The sequence below is a fragment of the Ammospiza caudacuta genome, chromosome 1 (assembly GCF_027887145.1).
Source record: "Ammospiza caudacuta isolate bAmmCau1 chromosome 1, bAmmCau1.pri, whole genome shotgun sequence".
NCBI classification, from domain to species: Eukaryota; Metazoa; Chordata; class Aves; order Passeriformes; family Passerellidae; genus Ammospiza; species Ammospiza caudacuta.
The window spans coordinates 133,633,334-133,650,660 of record NC_080593.1 but is presented as its reverse complement, the minus strand read 5'-3'; the positions used below and the strand labels follow the sequence as shown (position 1 = coordinate 133,650,660).

At 45.2% G+C, this 17,327-nt stretch overlaps 1 protein-coding gene across 1 annotated transcript; it reads right to left on the bottom strand.

The window, feature by feature from the left end:
- Positions 1-730: 730 nt before the first annotated feature.
- LOC131566428 (GSK-3-binding protein-like) lies at positions 731-2,168 on the bottom strand. The gene has a single exon (XM_058817730.1). It carries the CDS (start codon positions 2,109-2,111, stop codon positions 1,509-1,511), a length of 603 nt encoding a protein of 200 aa, XP_058673713.1. The 5' UTR covers positions 2,112-2,168; the 3' UTR covers positions 731-1,508.
- Positions 2,169-17,327: the final 15,159 nt, after the last annotated feature.

The window sequence follows — 17,327 nt, the reverse complement described above, 5'->3', positions numbered from 1 at the left end:
GGCAAACATCTTCCATTTTCTTTCATGTGGGATTGCTACCTTCTTCAAAGGAGAAGCTGTTACCTCAAATTGAGTGGGGGTTGGGAGATTGTTAAGCTCCAGTCTGTCTGATGTGCTCAGTTCTCATCTTGAAGCTCAATGACTCCTAAAAACCCAACACAGGATTTTACAAAGGAAGCTATTCATAATAGGTATTCAAACTTAATGACCAGCATCGAATTATCAAATTCTGGTTTACAGATTAAAAAAAAAAAAACAAACCTGATTGCTGCCTAGACCTTTTCTCTCTTTTCTAGAGTCTTTTTCCCCCCCTCTATCCTCAGAGAAAGAAAAAAAAAATTATCAAAACAAACCGAACAAGTGACCAACACAAACCACGTTCCTTCCCCAGTACAAAACACCTAATTTTGTTTCGGTATGATTTGACTTATACATTCCAGCAGCCACATTCTGGGCTGCTCAAGGGGCGTCTCATGGCTCGCGAATGAGCGCTGCTGGCAAACAAAGGGGCTCAGTTGCATCTCCGTGCATTAATAACCGGTGTCCCACTGCATCAGACTATGCGGATTGTTGTGGGGATCTTTTTTTTTTTTTTTGCTTGCAAAATGGAGATCTTACAACTGAAAGAAGATCAAGGGGAAACGAGCCTACACAGTTTTGTTCTCAGGAACCAGAATTAATTTCCCCTTAACAATGAGACACAGACCCAAAAATAAAAACAAGACCACGTTTATTCAATACAGACAGGTTAATTAAGACAGTAAGTCCTGTAAATCAGGAACACATTTCAAACGCTCCGGTACGAAGTGCATATATTTAAAATCAACAGCCGCATCTTGTACTTGAGCCATTGAGTTTGTCGGGAAGGGTGGATTCAGGGTTTTTCTTTTTGGTAGAAAAAACTTGTTTCGGCTACCTTATGTGAACAATGCATCTCAGGCTCCATTCACTTATTTGTTATTAAGTCCAGCTGCCTTCCAGCTTTGATATTCACATTTTTTAAAACTGCTTCATACAGTCACAACGAGAAATAATAACAATAAACGTTAAAATAACAACAAATAAACCCCCAACAAAAAACCAAACCAGCCCGGGAGGGGAAAGGAAACACCTCCCGCCGGGGTCAGCGAGGATTATTGCAAATGGCTCCTGGGAGACGGAGCAGCTCGGCGGCGGCGGCGGGGACCGGCGGCGGGGGGGTCCGCGGCCCCGGCCGGGGGAGGAGAAGGAGGAGCTCCCGGGGAAGGCAGACGAGGGAGGGGGGCACAACAACAGCTCGGGGCGGGCGGCGTGCGCGGCCCCGCCGGCCGGGGCTGCGCGGGCTCCGCGCCGCGGGTGACCTTGGGCGGGGGGCTCGGGCACCCTCCCGCCCGAACCGGAACCGGCGCCGGCCGGGGGTCCCGCCGCCGGGACACACTTACATCCTAGCGGAGCCCGCACCGCGCTCCCGCAGCCCGCCCGGCGAGGGCTCCTTCGCCCCGGTCACCGCCGCCGCTCGTCCCCGCCGGCTACTGCAGGGGATGCGCCGCCGCCGCCGCCTCGCCGTCCGCGCCGCCGCTCCCCGCCGAGGTGCTGCCGCTGGAGGCCGCGGATGCCGCCGCTGCCGCCGCCGCCGCCGCCAGTTGCAGCCGCCGGACGGCTTCTTTGATGAGGTTGCCGGAAAGGATGAGCTGCTGCAGGAGCCGGTGCGGGTCCTCCTCCTCCGCCGGCCCGTCGCCCGGCCCCGGCGGAGGCTGCTTCCTCCGGCGGGCGGCGCTCCGCAGCCAGCCCCGTCCGCACAGCTGCTTGGTCACCCGCTGCTGCCCGCTCCGGTCCGCCCGCGGAGGCTCAACATGTTGCGAGTGGGCTTGCGGCGGGGCCGGTCCCCGCGGCGCCAGCAGCCCGGCCCCGGCCCCGCTGCAGCACCGCGGCGAGTACGGGGCGGCGCGGTCGCGGGCGCTGCCCGGCCCCAGGTGCTTGGGGGCACGGGGCGGCGGCGGCGCCCGCTGAGCGCTCAGCTGCAGCACCTCGCCCAGCTTGGCCACCAGCGCGTCCACCTCCTTAGAGCCCGCCTGTCCCACGGCGACCGGGCGCTCCAGCAGCAGGAAGCGCTCGCCCGGGCGGCACGGCATCTCTGCCGGGTCTCCGCCGTGCCGCAGCCGCCGCAGCGGGACCGGGGCCGCCGCCCGCCCGCCGCCCCGCGCGCGCGCGAGCACACGCGGCTCCGGCGCTGCGGTCGCGGCTGGAGCTCGGCCCGCTGGCGTTGGTTTGTAAACAATGGGTGACGCGCGCGCCCGGGCGCCTCCCACTGCGCCGGCCGGGGGGGGGGGGGGGGGAAGGGGGACGGCCCTCCGGACCAACCGCTCGCCGGCCGCTCCCGAGGCCAGCACCCCGCGCGGGGAGGGCTCGGCCAACAGCGCGGGGGCGGCTTCCGCCGCCGGGCGCCGTCGGCCGGGCGAGCCGCCCCGCGACCACCGAGCGCGACGGTTCCTGTCCCGTCCCCTTCCCCCCCCACGTCTGCGCGCCGCGTGGACCGGCCCGCTTTCAAACCCCGCACCTCGCGTCTCGGGGGCGGGGCCGCTGTGATTGGCAGGAGGAGGCGGGGCGCGCGGCGGAGGGTCCCGCGCCGCCTCGGGGCGATCGCTTGGAGGGGGCGCGCGGGGCAGCGGGGAGCGCGCGCGGCGCCCGGTGAGGGCCCGGTGAGCGCCCGGCCGGTGCCGCTCCCGCTCCCGCTCCCGCTCCCGCCCCGCCCCGCCGTTAACCGCCCCCGGGCGCCGGTGCGGGCGCGCGCCGCTGCCCCGTGAGCTCCCGGCGGTTGCGCGCGTGCGGCTCTCCCGCGGCACCGCGCGCCTGGAAGCGGAGCTGGCCCTTCCCAGCGGGGCGCGACCGGCCCGCACCGGGAGCGGCCGCGGCTCTGCGGGTAGTCCCCATCAGCCAGTGCCGTGCCGGGATCGCGGCGCGTTCGTTCCGCAGCGCCCGGCTCTGACCGCACGGCTCGCGGCTCTGCCCTGCTTGCTGTGCCCGCTGTGTGGCCGCAGCCGGCAGCGCTTTGGTTCGGGGTGTAGTTCCTTGCCACAGAAATGCCTTCGGAGCCTTGCTTTGCATCGCTAGGATTTGCACACGTGCAACAACTCTGTGCAGGTGTACTGTCGGGGTTTCTCTCAGCCTGCGGTTTACTTCATCACCTACATCAAGGCTCTGCCCTGTCTCTTCATGTCCCAGTCCCATTCCTTCCCTTGCTTCTGTCACTGCATCATTCAAGCAGGGGCTGGCATTTCTATGATGAGCCTTAAAAAAGGTTGTCTCGGTGTTGGAACTGTTGGGACATAGTCCGGAACACGCTTATTCACGTGACGGGGCATGCGGTCGGTTCCGCTGGGAGCAGCTTGTAAAGTGTGAGTTGCTCATAGACATAACTGCTCTCACCACCGTGCCCTTGATTAATCAGTAAGCGGTTGGCAAAGGAGAGGCCATGTCCTTTGGTCCGTTTGTCCTCATGTCCTCCTGAGCTACTTGCACTTGCTGTACAGAGCAGGAGAGCCTGTGCACACTGCACGTGTTTGTGAGCATGCCTGCTGTCTGCACATGGCACTGGTCACTCCAGCCTGGGCGTCCGAGCCCAGTACTACATCCCCTGCCTGGATTTGTATCAGCTGGGCATAAATCATGTTACCTAATTGTATATTATTTATTCATGTGCACACTTAAGGTACCGACACTTTCTTATTTTCAGCACCTTTTTGGTAACTGTCAATTAAAACTCAGATCACATTTTTCTACAGATGATGAAAAAGTGAGATTTTGTTGCCTCCTGCCTGCTCCCAAATATTTTTAAGAAAACACTTTCACCTTTAATCCTTATTTTTTGCGGTATCTATTCAAAAGCAATGGAAGCAGGCCTACACAGATGCAGTGGATGGATCTACTTCAGCTCCAAGGGAGATCTATATTCAGATCACTTCTGAGTAGGTAATCTGGTATTCTATACAAGCAAAACTGCAATAAACCAGTACAGCTTATTCCAGCCTTTTCTTCTCCCACAAAAGCAAAATAAGCTATACCAGCAAAAGCTCAGTGCTGCTTGTGATTACATCTACACCTGGGGCTTTCATGAGCCCGGCAATGATAATCGCAAATCATGCTTCACTGCATCCCTAACCAACGGCAATGCTGGGAAAAGCTTGCAGGATCCTGCAGATCAGTGCCACAGATAGGGAGGGAAGAGCTAGTCATTAGCAGAATCCTTATGTCCCCAGATCTTTTTAAATGCAAAATTTTAGTGGTCACTGGATGACAATGGACTGAGTATCTGCTGAGGGTTTTAGGACTAAACATACTGCAAATGTTTACACGGAATGCTATTGATCAGGTTACTAGCTGAACAAAATGAGATTTGTGGGCATTCAGGAGAAGGGTGTTTCAGATTGTCCTCCTAGAGGAGCTGGGATCCTCAGCCATGACTTAGGTACTATCTGCTCTTTTCACTGGATGCTGAGAGAAAAGCTAAAATGCTGGGGAAGATCATACATCCTATATCTGTTGTTCTCCCTCAAAGATTTGTTTATGTGGGAAAACTGTACCAAAGAGGGCTCAATATGAATTTACATCATAATCGTATCTGTGTAATGGATATCAGTCTGCCGGCACCCAGAGACCTTTCTGGGACTAAACCCGAGTCCATGCTAGGGCCAGATCTAAACTGTGTGCAGCCATTGTCGGTGTTCGTGGCAGAAACACCACAGCAGTTTGCTAGTGCCTCTCCAAAGAAATGAGAACAACTTCAACTAATAAAGGGCTGTCACAGGTGTCCTGGTGTGGAGTTTGTGAGCATAAGTGACAGGGTTGGCTGCCAGGTCAGCCCAAAGAAGCTGAGGCCTCGTCAGTTGTAGCTATCAGGTCATTTGGCCAAGTCCTGAGTAAGCTATAGCTTACTCACTGTGTTCTCTTTTTAATCAGGAGAATCCCAGCCTGGTTATCACACTTGGTCTTCTACTGCTGGAGATGAGCTCTGCAACACTGCTTTTCTTTAGCAGTTTACCACAGTAATTGCAATTTAAAAAAATCCCCAAAACCCCAAAGCATAGAACACTAAGCACAGAGTGAGGTTCTTTTTAAAATGGAAGTATAAAAGGAGTTGCAAAATTGTTGACAAACTTTTTCTGACCCCTGACAGTATTTTTCTGGACAGAAAATGACCATTGCTGCTATTCTTTTTTTTTTTTTCTTTTTTTTTCCCCAGATGCATTTCCGTGTATAGTCTGCTGGAATTGCCAAAATTCTCATGGCGGCTTGTTGTCTAAGTTATTCTATTAGCAAGATATTACAGTTGAGAGCAGTCATTAGTCCCTATTTGTGATTATTGTTCACTTGCACTCTCACTTTATCTGTTCAAATATTTAGAAAACAGTTTTCAAGATACTTTTAGCAGTACTTGTCCTTCAGATATTCCTAGAAGAGGACAAAATCTGAGTTTCATAAACAAGTACTAATTATATTAATTATGTGTCCATCTATAAAAATTTGACATAATTTTATTGTGTTTCCCGAGGATACATTTTAATTTCAGAATATAAAGGTCAACTTATATATTTTACCTTTTATATTGATCCTGACAACATGGTTGTGAATTCAGAGCTTTACACTTGTTAAAAAAAAAGAAAGAAAACCCTTAAATCCTTTGAAGTCTGCATTCCAGTGTAATCTCAGTCCTTTGACTTCATGTTCAGGATCATGCACATGTTCTAATCTGTTATGGAGACCCTGTAACCCAGTCAATGTGAAAATGATAAATAATAGTTCATTTATGCAGGTGTTTACATTTCAAACCCTTTTGCTGGAGCTGCATGGTCTGTGATCTCAGACTTTGGCATGTGTAGAAATGAATCAGGTTAATAAATTCATGATAGAGACTATATAGTGTTGCATCACAGTGTTAAAGTATTTATAGTGTTGTTTACAAAACAGTAAGACAGCTTTGAACTGGGTGAACCCAGTGACTAGCAGTCCTTTCCAGTCCTTTCTTTCTCCAGGCATTTCTCACATCCTTTATTTTCTACAGAAACTTCTGTAATATTTGTTAAATATGCAGAGTTTCTCTTCCTAACAATAATGCCAATGAAGGGTGCTTGTGCAAAGTGAATTATTTTCCTGTGCACAGTTCAAATGCAGAATGCAGAGAGGCCAGAACACCATCCAAATAAGACAAATTTAGATTCCCCAATAATTGTTTTGTAATCTGCATTTGTAATAGATTTCGAAGAACAAAAGGCATTCCTGTAGAAACAACTGAAGTTGCTAAGTGACACAAATGTATTTAGTGTGTCATAACTTGCAAAACCAAGGACATTAAAACAAGAGCTTTAATAAGCAGCAGTGTCACGAATCTCACCTTGACTCCCAGGGTAAATATAAACCTGTTGGCCAACAGCTTTGCATGGTTTGGGATGCCCAGTCTGAGATCTTAATGGAAACAGGAAACATTAGTTGTTTTGGAAAATACAGATTTTCATTCTTAAGGAATTGAAATGTGCATACTTTGTCCCAGTGGATGTTTGGGATTTGTTTCTTTCATGTATTGTTTCTGTTTGTCCTCATTCAATTACCTAAGAATTTGCATGTAGGGATACTGCTTCCTAACAAGGCTGGAAACTACAGTCAGTTGTGAGGCTGAGTGACTTCTTTTTGCTGAAGTTATCACTGTTTCTTATATCTTTTAGACACAAAAAAACCCTCTCCAGTCTTTTGGAGACTGCAAAAAGCTGGCACCTTCTTTTGTCTTCTCACCTTCTTCCCATGTCGGACACAGCAAACTGCTGTATTTCAGCTTGTCCAGGCAGTCAGAACGCAGGGCCCCTTTGGAGGGACCACAGTAACATTCCATTGGCCTGATAAGCTGATGCTTCTCTTTTCCTAAGCTGCAAAACTCTTTTTCCTCCTCTGATACACACAAGCTGCAGTGGATGCCCCGTGCCTGCAGCAAATGTGCAGCAGTGGACAGTGCAGGAATTCTCCCTGGTCATTAGGAGCTGCCAGGCTGCCTTGCACAACAGCCTCTGCTGGTTCAGGAATGAGACAGGAGGCGTGGGAAAGGAGCCTACAGACGTCTCAGGGATGCACCAAACTACAGGGCAACCAAGTCTTTGTTTGTTTATTCAAATAATTGACTCACTTCCAGCTTTCCTAATAACTGGAATACATTTTAATGGTAACCTGTATTATAAGTAATGAGCCGGTGTAATCCATTGTGTGGGCTCTCATAGGTTTTCCATATAGGCAATATTCCTGAGAATAATTTCCACTTGTTCATTCCTTACAAATATTGAAATACAGAAAGCAGAGATGAAAACAGTGTATTGAACCACTCCTAAAACGTCATTAAGCGGACTTTAGGAACATCTCTTTAAAAATACCAGATTCAAGAGAAAAGCCCTTTCATCTTTTGTCAAAATACCCTGCACATTTCTGTATATCCTGGCAAAATCCCTGTGCTTGTTTCTATACCTTCAATTGGTAATTGTTTGTTAACCAGACATGTCTCTTGACAGTTCTGTTAAAACAAGCCTCTCTACAGTGAATACTGAAAAGGCACGATCAATAAACTAGTATATAATGATTACAAGTAATGTGTCTCACTCAGCATGTAGGGCAAAAAAGAAGAAAAAAAAAGACTCCTGTCTAATTATATTTGAAGTAGACTTGTCTAAAATTAAGGGAGCACTTGTCCCACAAGGACTGCAGCCAATTCCACTGAATCAATGGAACCTGGGCAGGACTGCCAGCTTTCCTCATTGAAATTCCTCCTTCAAGAATACTTTTGGCATTAAGCCATTAGAAAAAGATGACTGTTACTTAAAAAGAAAAATGAAGACCAGGCACTACCTGAGATCTGACAGCTTCTTCTTGTTTTGAGTCTGAACTGTGCTCTTAGTGCAACTCAGACCCTGGATTTCCTCCTCACAGAAGCATGATCAGCCTTCAGGTAAGAAACCTCTTGGGGCAGCTGCGGTGGTTATAGATGTGGTCACATTTCCTTCTCTTGCTCTCTGACTGTGGGGAGATAACTTTTTTTTCTTCTTTTTTTTTTTTTCTTTTTTTTTTCTTTTTTTTTTGGGGGGGGGGGTGGTATTACTAATCTCATTGTGAATTCCTCACAATTCCTATTAAGTTTTCCTTCTTAATCTAATCCTGCAGAGCACTGTGATATTCACTCAGTATGATATTTAATATCTGCTATTTTTTCTTGTGAGAGAGATTTGTAAAAGATTTTAAAACAAACAAACTTCATTTTTCTCGAGACTTATTGGCCCTTTATAACAAGACAGATAGATCCAGCTTTTTGAAACACCTTTCCTTCTTCTCTTTAAAAATATTATGTCCATGACAGCATGATTCCACTGCACATGCTCCTTTCTGTTTTACCTAAAATAGTCCTTTTGATCTGTTTACAGTCCTTTTTTCATTCTTTTTCTTTCTCCAGTAACTTGCATGTATCCAAACACATTTCATAGAATCATGTAATGGTTCAGGTTGGAATAGACCTTAAAGATCATCTAGTTCCAACCCCCCTAGTGTGGGCAGGAGCACCTTCCATTAGATCTGGTTGCTCAGAGTTCCATGCAACCTGGCCTTGAACACTTCCAGGGATGGTAATCCATTGTGTGGGCTCATCCTTGAACACTTCCAGGGATGGTGCATCCACAACTTCTCTGGGTAACCTGTGCCAGTGCATCACCACCCTCGCTGTAAAGAATTTCTTCCTAGTATCCAATCTAAACCTGCTCTCTTTCAAGCATTCTCCCTTGTCCTGTCACTACATACCCTGTCAGATGTCCCTCTCCAGCCTTCTTTTAGTCCCCCTTGAGGTACTGGAAGGCAGCTCTCTCAGCCTGTCCTCACAGGAGAGGTGCTCCAGCCCTCCAGCCATGTTCCTGACCCACCTCTGGACTCGCTTCAACAGGTCTGCATCTTCCTTGTGCTGGGGGGCCCAGAGCTGGATGCTGTACTCTAGATGGGATCTCACAACAGTGGAGTAGAGGGGCAGAGTGACCTTTCTCAACCTGCTGGTCAGAGTGTGAAGAAGTAGCCTATTTTGAGGGGTTTGGGGATTTTTGTTCCGCTATCTGTGTATTTTATCTTCCAACCATCTATTAGGTTAGCTTGATTTTTCCCTTTTTAAAATCAAGCCTATATATTTAGACAGTGAATTTCCCAATAGCCAAGTCAACAAACAACACCCATAAATTATTACACAGTAATAATTCCCATCACATTAACAACTGTATTTTCCTGTATGTTTTTTTTAGTGCTAAGTTCACCCTCAGTGGATGATGAAAAACACCCCTTAATGTTGCAAACCTTTCAGCATATAATGTTCATCACAATAGATTTCATTATATTCTTGGGTGCTATTATAAATGCATAATTTAGAGTAAGTATCACAAGTCATGTTACTTACCTCCTTCTGGTGTAGGGTTCTCAAGACTTTTGTATAAAAAAAAAGTCTTTGGCTCATAATTAGAGACATGGAGAATGTTCCTGCTTCATTCAGTTTTCCTCTCTCCAGGGTCCTGCTGGACCACCACAGTTCACAGCCAGGGCATGCACAGAAACTGGCCATGATTTAAAATTGTAGAATCATAGAATAGAGGCTGGAAAGAACTGACCTCAAGGAACATTTCATCCAAGCTATCTTGTTAAAAGCACAGTCTAGACAAGATGGCCCAGCACACTGGCAGCCAAATCTCAGGAGTGTACAGTATTGGGGGATGCACCACTTCCCTGGGGAGATTATTGTGAACAATGTCTGGTTGTTCTCATTGTGAAAAGTTTTCATTGTGTGAAACATTTAGTGTTGAAATGGGAGCACTAAAAGCAGGTTCTACCCTTAAAAAACTTCACACCATAAACCCATGCTCCAGGATTCCTGCCAGCCTTAAAGGCTCCTCGCAGTACCACAAGCTGCTGGTGCTGTTCATTCTGAGGCAGGCATGGGCAGGAGGCCTCTGGCAATAAGGAAGGAGGAATGGAAAGGCATTGGAAGAGTGATATCATTCAAGTGGTGGAAAAATGTCCTCATAGGACAGAGTAGCTGACAAGACAGACACTTCAGTGTCAGCCTTTATCCTCCTGTTAAACTGGCTGCCTCAAATGAAAAGCAAACGCAGTCTTGAGTTTCATATTTTTGTATAGAAAGGATTCCAGTTATACCTGGAATAACTTACAACTCAGGTTAACTTTGCAGTGAAATTGAGTTCAAAGAGCTTATAAACAGAATTCTTGAGTGCAAAATTGATTTCAAACTGTAAAAAGTAGTTCTGTTGGCACTATGCTATTTTAGCAAGGATGACAGGACCCCTAAGGCCAACATTTCTAAGGCAATTTGTCCAAGAAAGAAACTCTTTTCAGTTAATGAGCCACTTTATAAAGAACTTGATATTGTTAGCTTTCACTATAGCTTTCCTGTAAAATACATCTTCAGCTAGGAAGTCATTCCTTAGATTATGTACCATTGGCATCATGAGTTCATATATTTTAGAAGTTCCCTCCTTTGCTGTTTTCACAAATTTGCCTTCCTGATCCATTTCCAAATGGTCCCTACTTAAAGTTTGTGTTTCTTACTGAATGTCAAGCTGCAATAAGAAAACTCCACCACATTTACCAAAATTCGTTGGTGTTGCAGCCTGGTGGCTTTTATTACTTTCCTTTAACGTTCATTTCAATGAGATAGTAAATTGGGCAAAGCAGTACTAAAACCAGAAGTTGCAACATGGTTTGTGAGGACACAAACTTATAAATTATCAACAAGCCCGGAACCAGGGAAACTAGATATCATCTGTCTACATGCTTGAGTCTACCTTTCTTCTACTTCAAAATCACACCTAACTTGAAAGACACTCACACAGCAATAAAAAAAATAATTTAAAATATCAAAACAGTAAATAACCATGGCAGTTCCAGCTAAGTGATTACTTTCTTCCTCATGGCTTCCCTGCTCTTCATCTTTATCAGCACTGGGCATTGCAGTCTGCTACAGCAAATTGTGGTACATCAGAGTAGGAATTGCACTGCAGAAAATAAAATGTTAATGATGATGATTAAAGCTTTCCTGGGATACCCATATGCACTCATTATCACTGCTGCCATCATTCACTCTGTGCTGTGCTCATTGAAGGCTCTGCAACTGACGTAGGTAGGATATACTGAAACTGAAATAATTTCTTGAAAACAATGTGAATCTAAATTCCTCTTCCTTCACAGAATAATTCTGAAAGAACGGTGCAGTCCTGGAATCCCAAAAGGAAACCTCTTCTAAGATACCAAAAGAGGAAGTTGGTTGCATTGCTCAATAAGAAGCCCCTTGAAAATGACAAGCAGAAGGGAGTGACCACACGAATATTTCCTGTGCTGAGGTATCCCAGCTTTTGCAGGGGTGTTGTAAGGTAACTTGTGTAACTTGTGGCTAGTCTGGATGGCACCTCATCCTGGAGATGGCATTTGATAATGACCAAACCTGACTAAGCCAACATAATGCCAAGCTGCTTCCAATGCTGAAAGCCCTTCCCCACCTGCTTGCCTTTCTGGGTTTCTGACACATCCCTTGTGCTGTCCCTGGTGCTCTTTGGAGCCACAGGCAGTCAGATCAGAGGGTCCAGACAGCAGAAAACTAGGCCTGCAAAAAAGCATTGAGTTATAGATCAGTTTAGCTTTCTGCTCTGGATTATTTATGGTTTGATGTACATCCCAGCAAAGAGCTTGCAGAAAGCCAGGCTGGCAGATAGGAGAGGGAGTGGGACTTCTTTCAGCTACTAAGTCTGGTGTACCTGAATCATAAAGCTGCAGGAGGAGTCTCCCCAGTACACTGACTTTGGTAGTGGAGCTCTTTCAAACAGTACCTGCCATGCTGCAGGCCCAGCTGACTGCTTTGCTTTTGTGCTGAAATTCATCACCTCTCCAGGTGGGTCTGTGAAATCAGTGTCTGTGGAACTAGACTGTAAGCTGGGCTGTGGCTCAAGGTACATAACTTGTGATGCAACAGCAGAGGTGATGAGCTGTGGTGTCACACCAGGAGTGAGTAGCTGGGGGTCATAGGCAGGAACTTTACCCACGTGGTTGCTGCACCCAGTCTCTCATGAAACTGCATTGGAGTGGTCTCAATGGCTCATGGTCCCTGAACTCATCAGCACCTGCAAGTCCTCTGTGCTTTTTAGTTAAAGAAGGTGCTCGGTGTGGCAGCTACACTAGTGGATTGAGTGTTTTTCCCAGAAACCAATCTGCTGAGGGAACAAATTGCCACATAGCAATTGCAGCATGGCATTGTGGGTCTTGTATAGGACAAGCTGGTTATCCATAATTCAGTGTTGCAGCATAGGCAGGCATGGCAGAGAGGAAGGACACCACTACAACAGCAGTGCACTTACTGGGGCTTACTGGTGCCACAGATCTCCAGGCAGATCTGCTCAATGTAGACTCATCAGCTGACATTACAGACCTTCAAAATCCATTGCTTTTACCATGATTAAGGAATAAAAAGAAACCAAATTTATTCAATGCTAGCAACAAACATAGGTTATGCTGGGGATAAAAAACACCTTAAGAATGCCTACATTTAGCCTTGGTCCAAAGTGCCTGAAGGCCTGGTCTCACTGTTCCACTGGCAGTTTGCATGCAGTCAAGTCTCCAAAAAAGTGTGATTCTGTATGCAACCATCTGACTTGCAGAAGTGGTGTCAGAGGCAAGGACCAGTCACAATAAAGATCTCTCTCTGTTGTGACTGGTGTAAGGGATGAGTAAACTTTTTGGACTTCTGTGTCTGAGAAAACATTGTAAAATGCTTTACTTAGAATACATTTTCTTCTTGGAAAGTGTGTCAAAGTTCAAACTGCTTGTCCACTATGAGTGAACTCTTTCTTTTGAGTGAACTCCTTGGCTCTTTGAATTGCCCAGCACCCAATGGACGCCTTCTCTTATTACAGCCAGGACAAAATGTGTAATGGATTTTAGCAGATCCCCTCCCACCCCTGCCAATAGGTAAAGGAGGTTAATACTGCTTGCGAAAAAAAAAAAATCATGCACATAGTTTCTCATTCTGATCACAAGGCAAAGCCAAGTATGATGGAAAGCATTTGCATTTTCCCTCTGAACTGATTTGTTGTATATATATTACTGTTTGCAGCAACAAAGATGCCATTGTAATGTAAAAATATCAGTCATCAGGTTGCAGTTATCTGATTACATAAAAATAAATGCTGAAGAACTGTAAAACTCTCAAATATTTATTCAGCAAAAAAGCTGAATCCCATAGACTCTTCCTTCCCTATGCACATGTGCATGTTTCTTGTATACTATTTAGTGTGTACTGCTTTTTATAGCATAGTTTGTGTAATTTGTTAGTTTGATTTACTGTATTATTTCCTGTGTATGGAACTATCCTGCAGTAAGTGCCATTTCGTGGGTAGCAAAGTATTTGAGTGCAGCTCATCACCTCCAATGTGTCAGCTAGATCTATTGCACAACTATTAATGGCATGTTCAGAAGAACTTTTACACTAATATTGAAATTCTTTTAAGACCATATTTAGCTTTGGCAAATGTTTCCCACATGTCTTTGAGTGGCAGTCCATCTTTTGATGTTTATATTTGCCATCTGGATATGTCAGCTTTGTGCAACAGAAGTATGAAATGGTGCAAGTAAATCTCAAGAAGTGGAAAGAACATTTTAAAAGGTTTACAAACAAATGTACCCATAAATAGTATAGAAACATGAATGTGTAATGGTGTGGACATACTTTTTTGGCAAGTCACTCTACAGTCTGAATTTTTTTAAAATCTTACTGCTACAGATATCCCAAAAGGAATTTTAAGGAAGTTTTATAAGAGAAAGAATATACATTGTAGCTTTTTGTTTGTTAATTTTATGCATATGATCATATGTTCTGTATGATCAAGCTCACATTTCTTCCAGTACTTCTTATAAAGAGGCAGATTTCCTGATTTTCATGGATTTTCTCACGCAACTTCTGTGGAAAATATTTGAACAAAGGATAAACTACATATGAAACATTAAAAAATCATTGGTTCCTCGGGCAGGCAAATGCAAAAGTTATGCATTATGCTGTTGCCATTACTCTTTGTACTTACAAGAACTGAATGCAGAATCTGTTTTCCTTGTACTCGGCTACAACTCAGATAAGCATCAGGAGGGATTAAATATAACCATGTAAAGGACGTAACCTCCTGTAACGCTGCAGTAGGTTTGTTTTGCCAGCTACTGCAGGATAACATGAAACAACAGGTAAAACACATCCAGCTGAACTTCATAATTTCTGTAATGTGGAATATTTGAAGCCATAGCCATGTTAACTATAATTAGATGCAACCAATGGTTGTATACCACACAACAATTAGAATTCAATCCCTAGAAATGTGTTAAAGTTCTTTCCAGTTATTTATGCTGTTGAGATAGGCAGAGCCATATACAGTTCTCAGAAGTGATATGCATTCATCTGTGTTTATATCACCAGGAAAGGCACTGCCATCTGCCCTTAGCAATTCTCTCTCTACTCTTTGCTCTTTGTAAGATGAGCCCAGCTTCAATGTCATGTTACAATTTATTGCTAGTGATCTGCTTCGAGTTGTTTTCTGGTCACCAGTAGTTTGTTTGGATTCCATTTTTTCTTGTGTGTTGTCTGGTGTCACTGTGGGACTTGGGCTTGTCAGACTTATTTTATACATCATTAGCTCAGCAGTGCAGGGGATGATTACTTTCTCATAAACAAGTAATTCTTTCTTGGAAGACATGTGTAAATCTTGGCTGTTGAGACAGTGCTTTTTGCAAATTTCCTTGAAAGTTGAAAACTCAGGATTTTATTCTTCATTGCCTCACACCTCTTGCTGTCATTTAAACTCCTGCCAAAGAACATCACTGAAGCAGCAGCTCTGCACTCTGCGTCTTCCAACCTTTGAGACTGCTGCTTTGTAATCTTGATGTCCTTGTACACAAGTCTTGTTTACTTTTTTTTATGTCATCCCAAGTTCATTTCCTTTAATGATCAAAAGTCCATGGCACAGTTTAGCCCTGAAAAGGACTGATACTACAGCCCTTGCTGCGTTGCTGAGTGTAACTAGGGCAGAGGCCAGCTGGGCAGCAGCCAGTGCTTGGCTCCAGCATTTGAGAGCTGGGAAGCTCTGTGGTGAAACATTATTGGACACACTTGAGAACTAGAGGCTGTAAATAGAATAAGGCAAATAAAAACATTCAGAAAAATGAGAGCCACAAGAACTGGGCTCTTTCCAAACACTCTTCCTATTTTATTTTTTTTACAAAGTCTTCATTTCATTTGTAGGGTAATACAAGTTCTAGATCTTGGCTCTGCCCTTTCCACCGCACAACATGTGCGCAATTCTTCTTCTGTCCTATTTCTTCTTTGCTGAAAGACTCTGGTACGTAGTTGTTAAAGTGCATGACAAAGTGGCTGGTGGGTCAGGACACAGCAATTTTACAAGTGAATTTGGTGTGCCTCAGTGGTCATCTGCCATTTGTGCACCAGGGACTCATTTTCATAATCTGAGTGCTGCTCTGTCATTGAAACTTGTAAGAACTTGGAATATTCACTGCTGCTCCACGTTTCTCCAAAGAGAAACAATCAAAGTCTATTGTACAAATTATTCTATTGTAGAATAATTTTTCCAAAGTCCTGTTCTGTTCCTGTTTTGCTGGTGTTCTACTACTACAGCAGTGTCTGCTGTTAATAGGGAACCCAGGCTCACAGGGAAACAGGTACATTGTGGCAGCAGCAAAGTTGTCAACCATCACTCCACAATCCAAACTCATCAACAAGCTTGTATTAACCAAGCTGTCAGCATGACTCAAAGCCTTTTCCATTCAATTTTTATGTCTTCTTAATTTCCCAACTTCATTTTTCCACAAAGAGCAGCACTTCTGGAGTAATCTGGAAGAAACTTTGTGATTCCTTTGCCTTCCATTTATAACATTTTATTTTAATAAAAACTTTTTCAATCTGCCTGCACTGTAGCAATATTGAAGCAATATGTGTTCTACTCAGGTAAGGGAAAATTGTTCCTCCTGTCATTTATTTGTGAAATTCCAATAGTGTTTGTTTTATTTAATGGCTGCACAAATTACCTCCCAAGGGAGGCTGCAGATTTAATAAATCTTATGTCCCTTGGCCTAATTATCTTCTATCTTGGTTTCTTGTTAGCCATTCATCCTTGTGCAAGGCGTATATCCACTTTTAGAAGGAGTATATATTTGGGATTCAGAAGCATTTTTACCTTCATCCACAAAACCTACAGTGACCCTAAAGTCATGCCAGCAACACTGCACTTCTGGCCAAAGCTGTCTTTTGGTGTGACCCACTTGCAGAGGTGACTGGCATACCTGCAGTGTAGAACTACACAACCCTTCCAGATGTGCACTGGCCCTGCAGGAATAGACAAGTCATGATGGAGAATCAAAATCCTTACCAGTGGAGAGCAAGCTGGCAATACCTAGAGCAACACTTCCACAAGCACTTCAGAGAAGCTTACACCTTTAGGTCCCCATAAAGGGCTTTTGTGGTTGAGATTTTGAAGGGGACAGAGTCACTTGGTGGAATTGTGTGGGAGTGAGCATGCATCATAGCCAGTGGGTTCCTACTGTGGTGGATACAGGTCTCAGACCACGACTCCATGAGAGGGATCATCAAGGGACTGATAACTGCAGGTATTTGCATCTCTGACATTTGTCTCTGTCCCTGCCAGTGCTGCTGCAGGCTGGCCCTTTGGTCTACCAGCTTAAAAAAGCAATTCTGGAGGTAAATAATGTGCTGACTTTTCAAAGCTGGACCAGTTTTTCAATCACTCCCACAAAGAGCTGGATTGGCTTCCCGATGGAGTGTTGCATTGTGATTTGGGGACCGGAGACTTGTGATCAAGATAGATAGAGAAGGATAGAGAGGGGCTCTGTGGTTTTTCAGCCCATCTTCTTGGTGGTTATGTTTCAGATATGGAAACATATTCTTACTGAAGCAGATTTACCTGGGTGCTCAAGAGACTGTTCTGCAGTCTGTGTGTAAGGGTGAGTTACCACATAACATGCACAGGAACTACAAAATGAAATATCCAAATGTATGACTGCCTCTGTTCATCCTTAAAAACACACTTTAAAATATTGCTTCATGTGAGGCTGCAAGAAAGAAGCCAGAGCAAAAGGAAAAACTGGAATAATTCACAACTGTCAGTTAGAAAGCGATGCAGTATGTCAAAAAAGTAGAGACTTTATGAAAGCCAACTACGCACTGCAGTCACTTATGCTTAGTAAAGCTTGTAACTATTGCTGTACATAGAAGGATA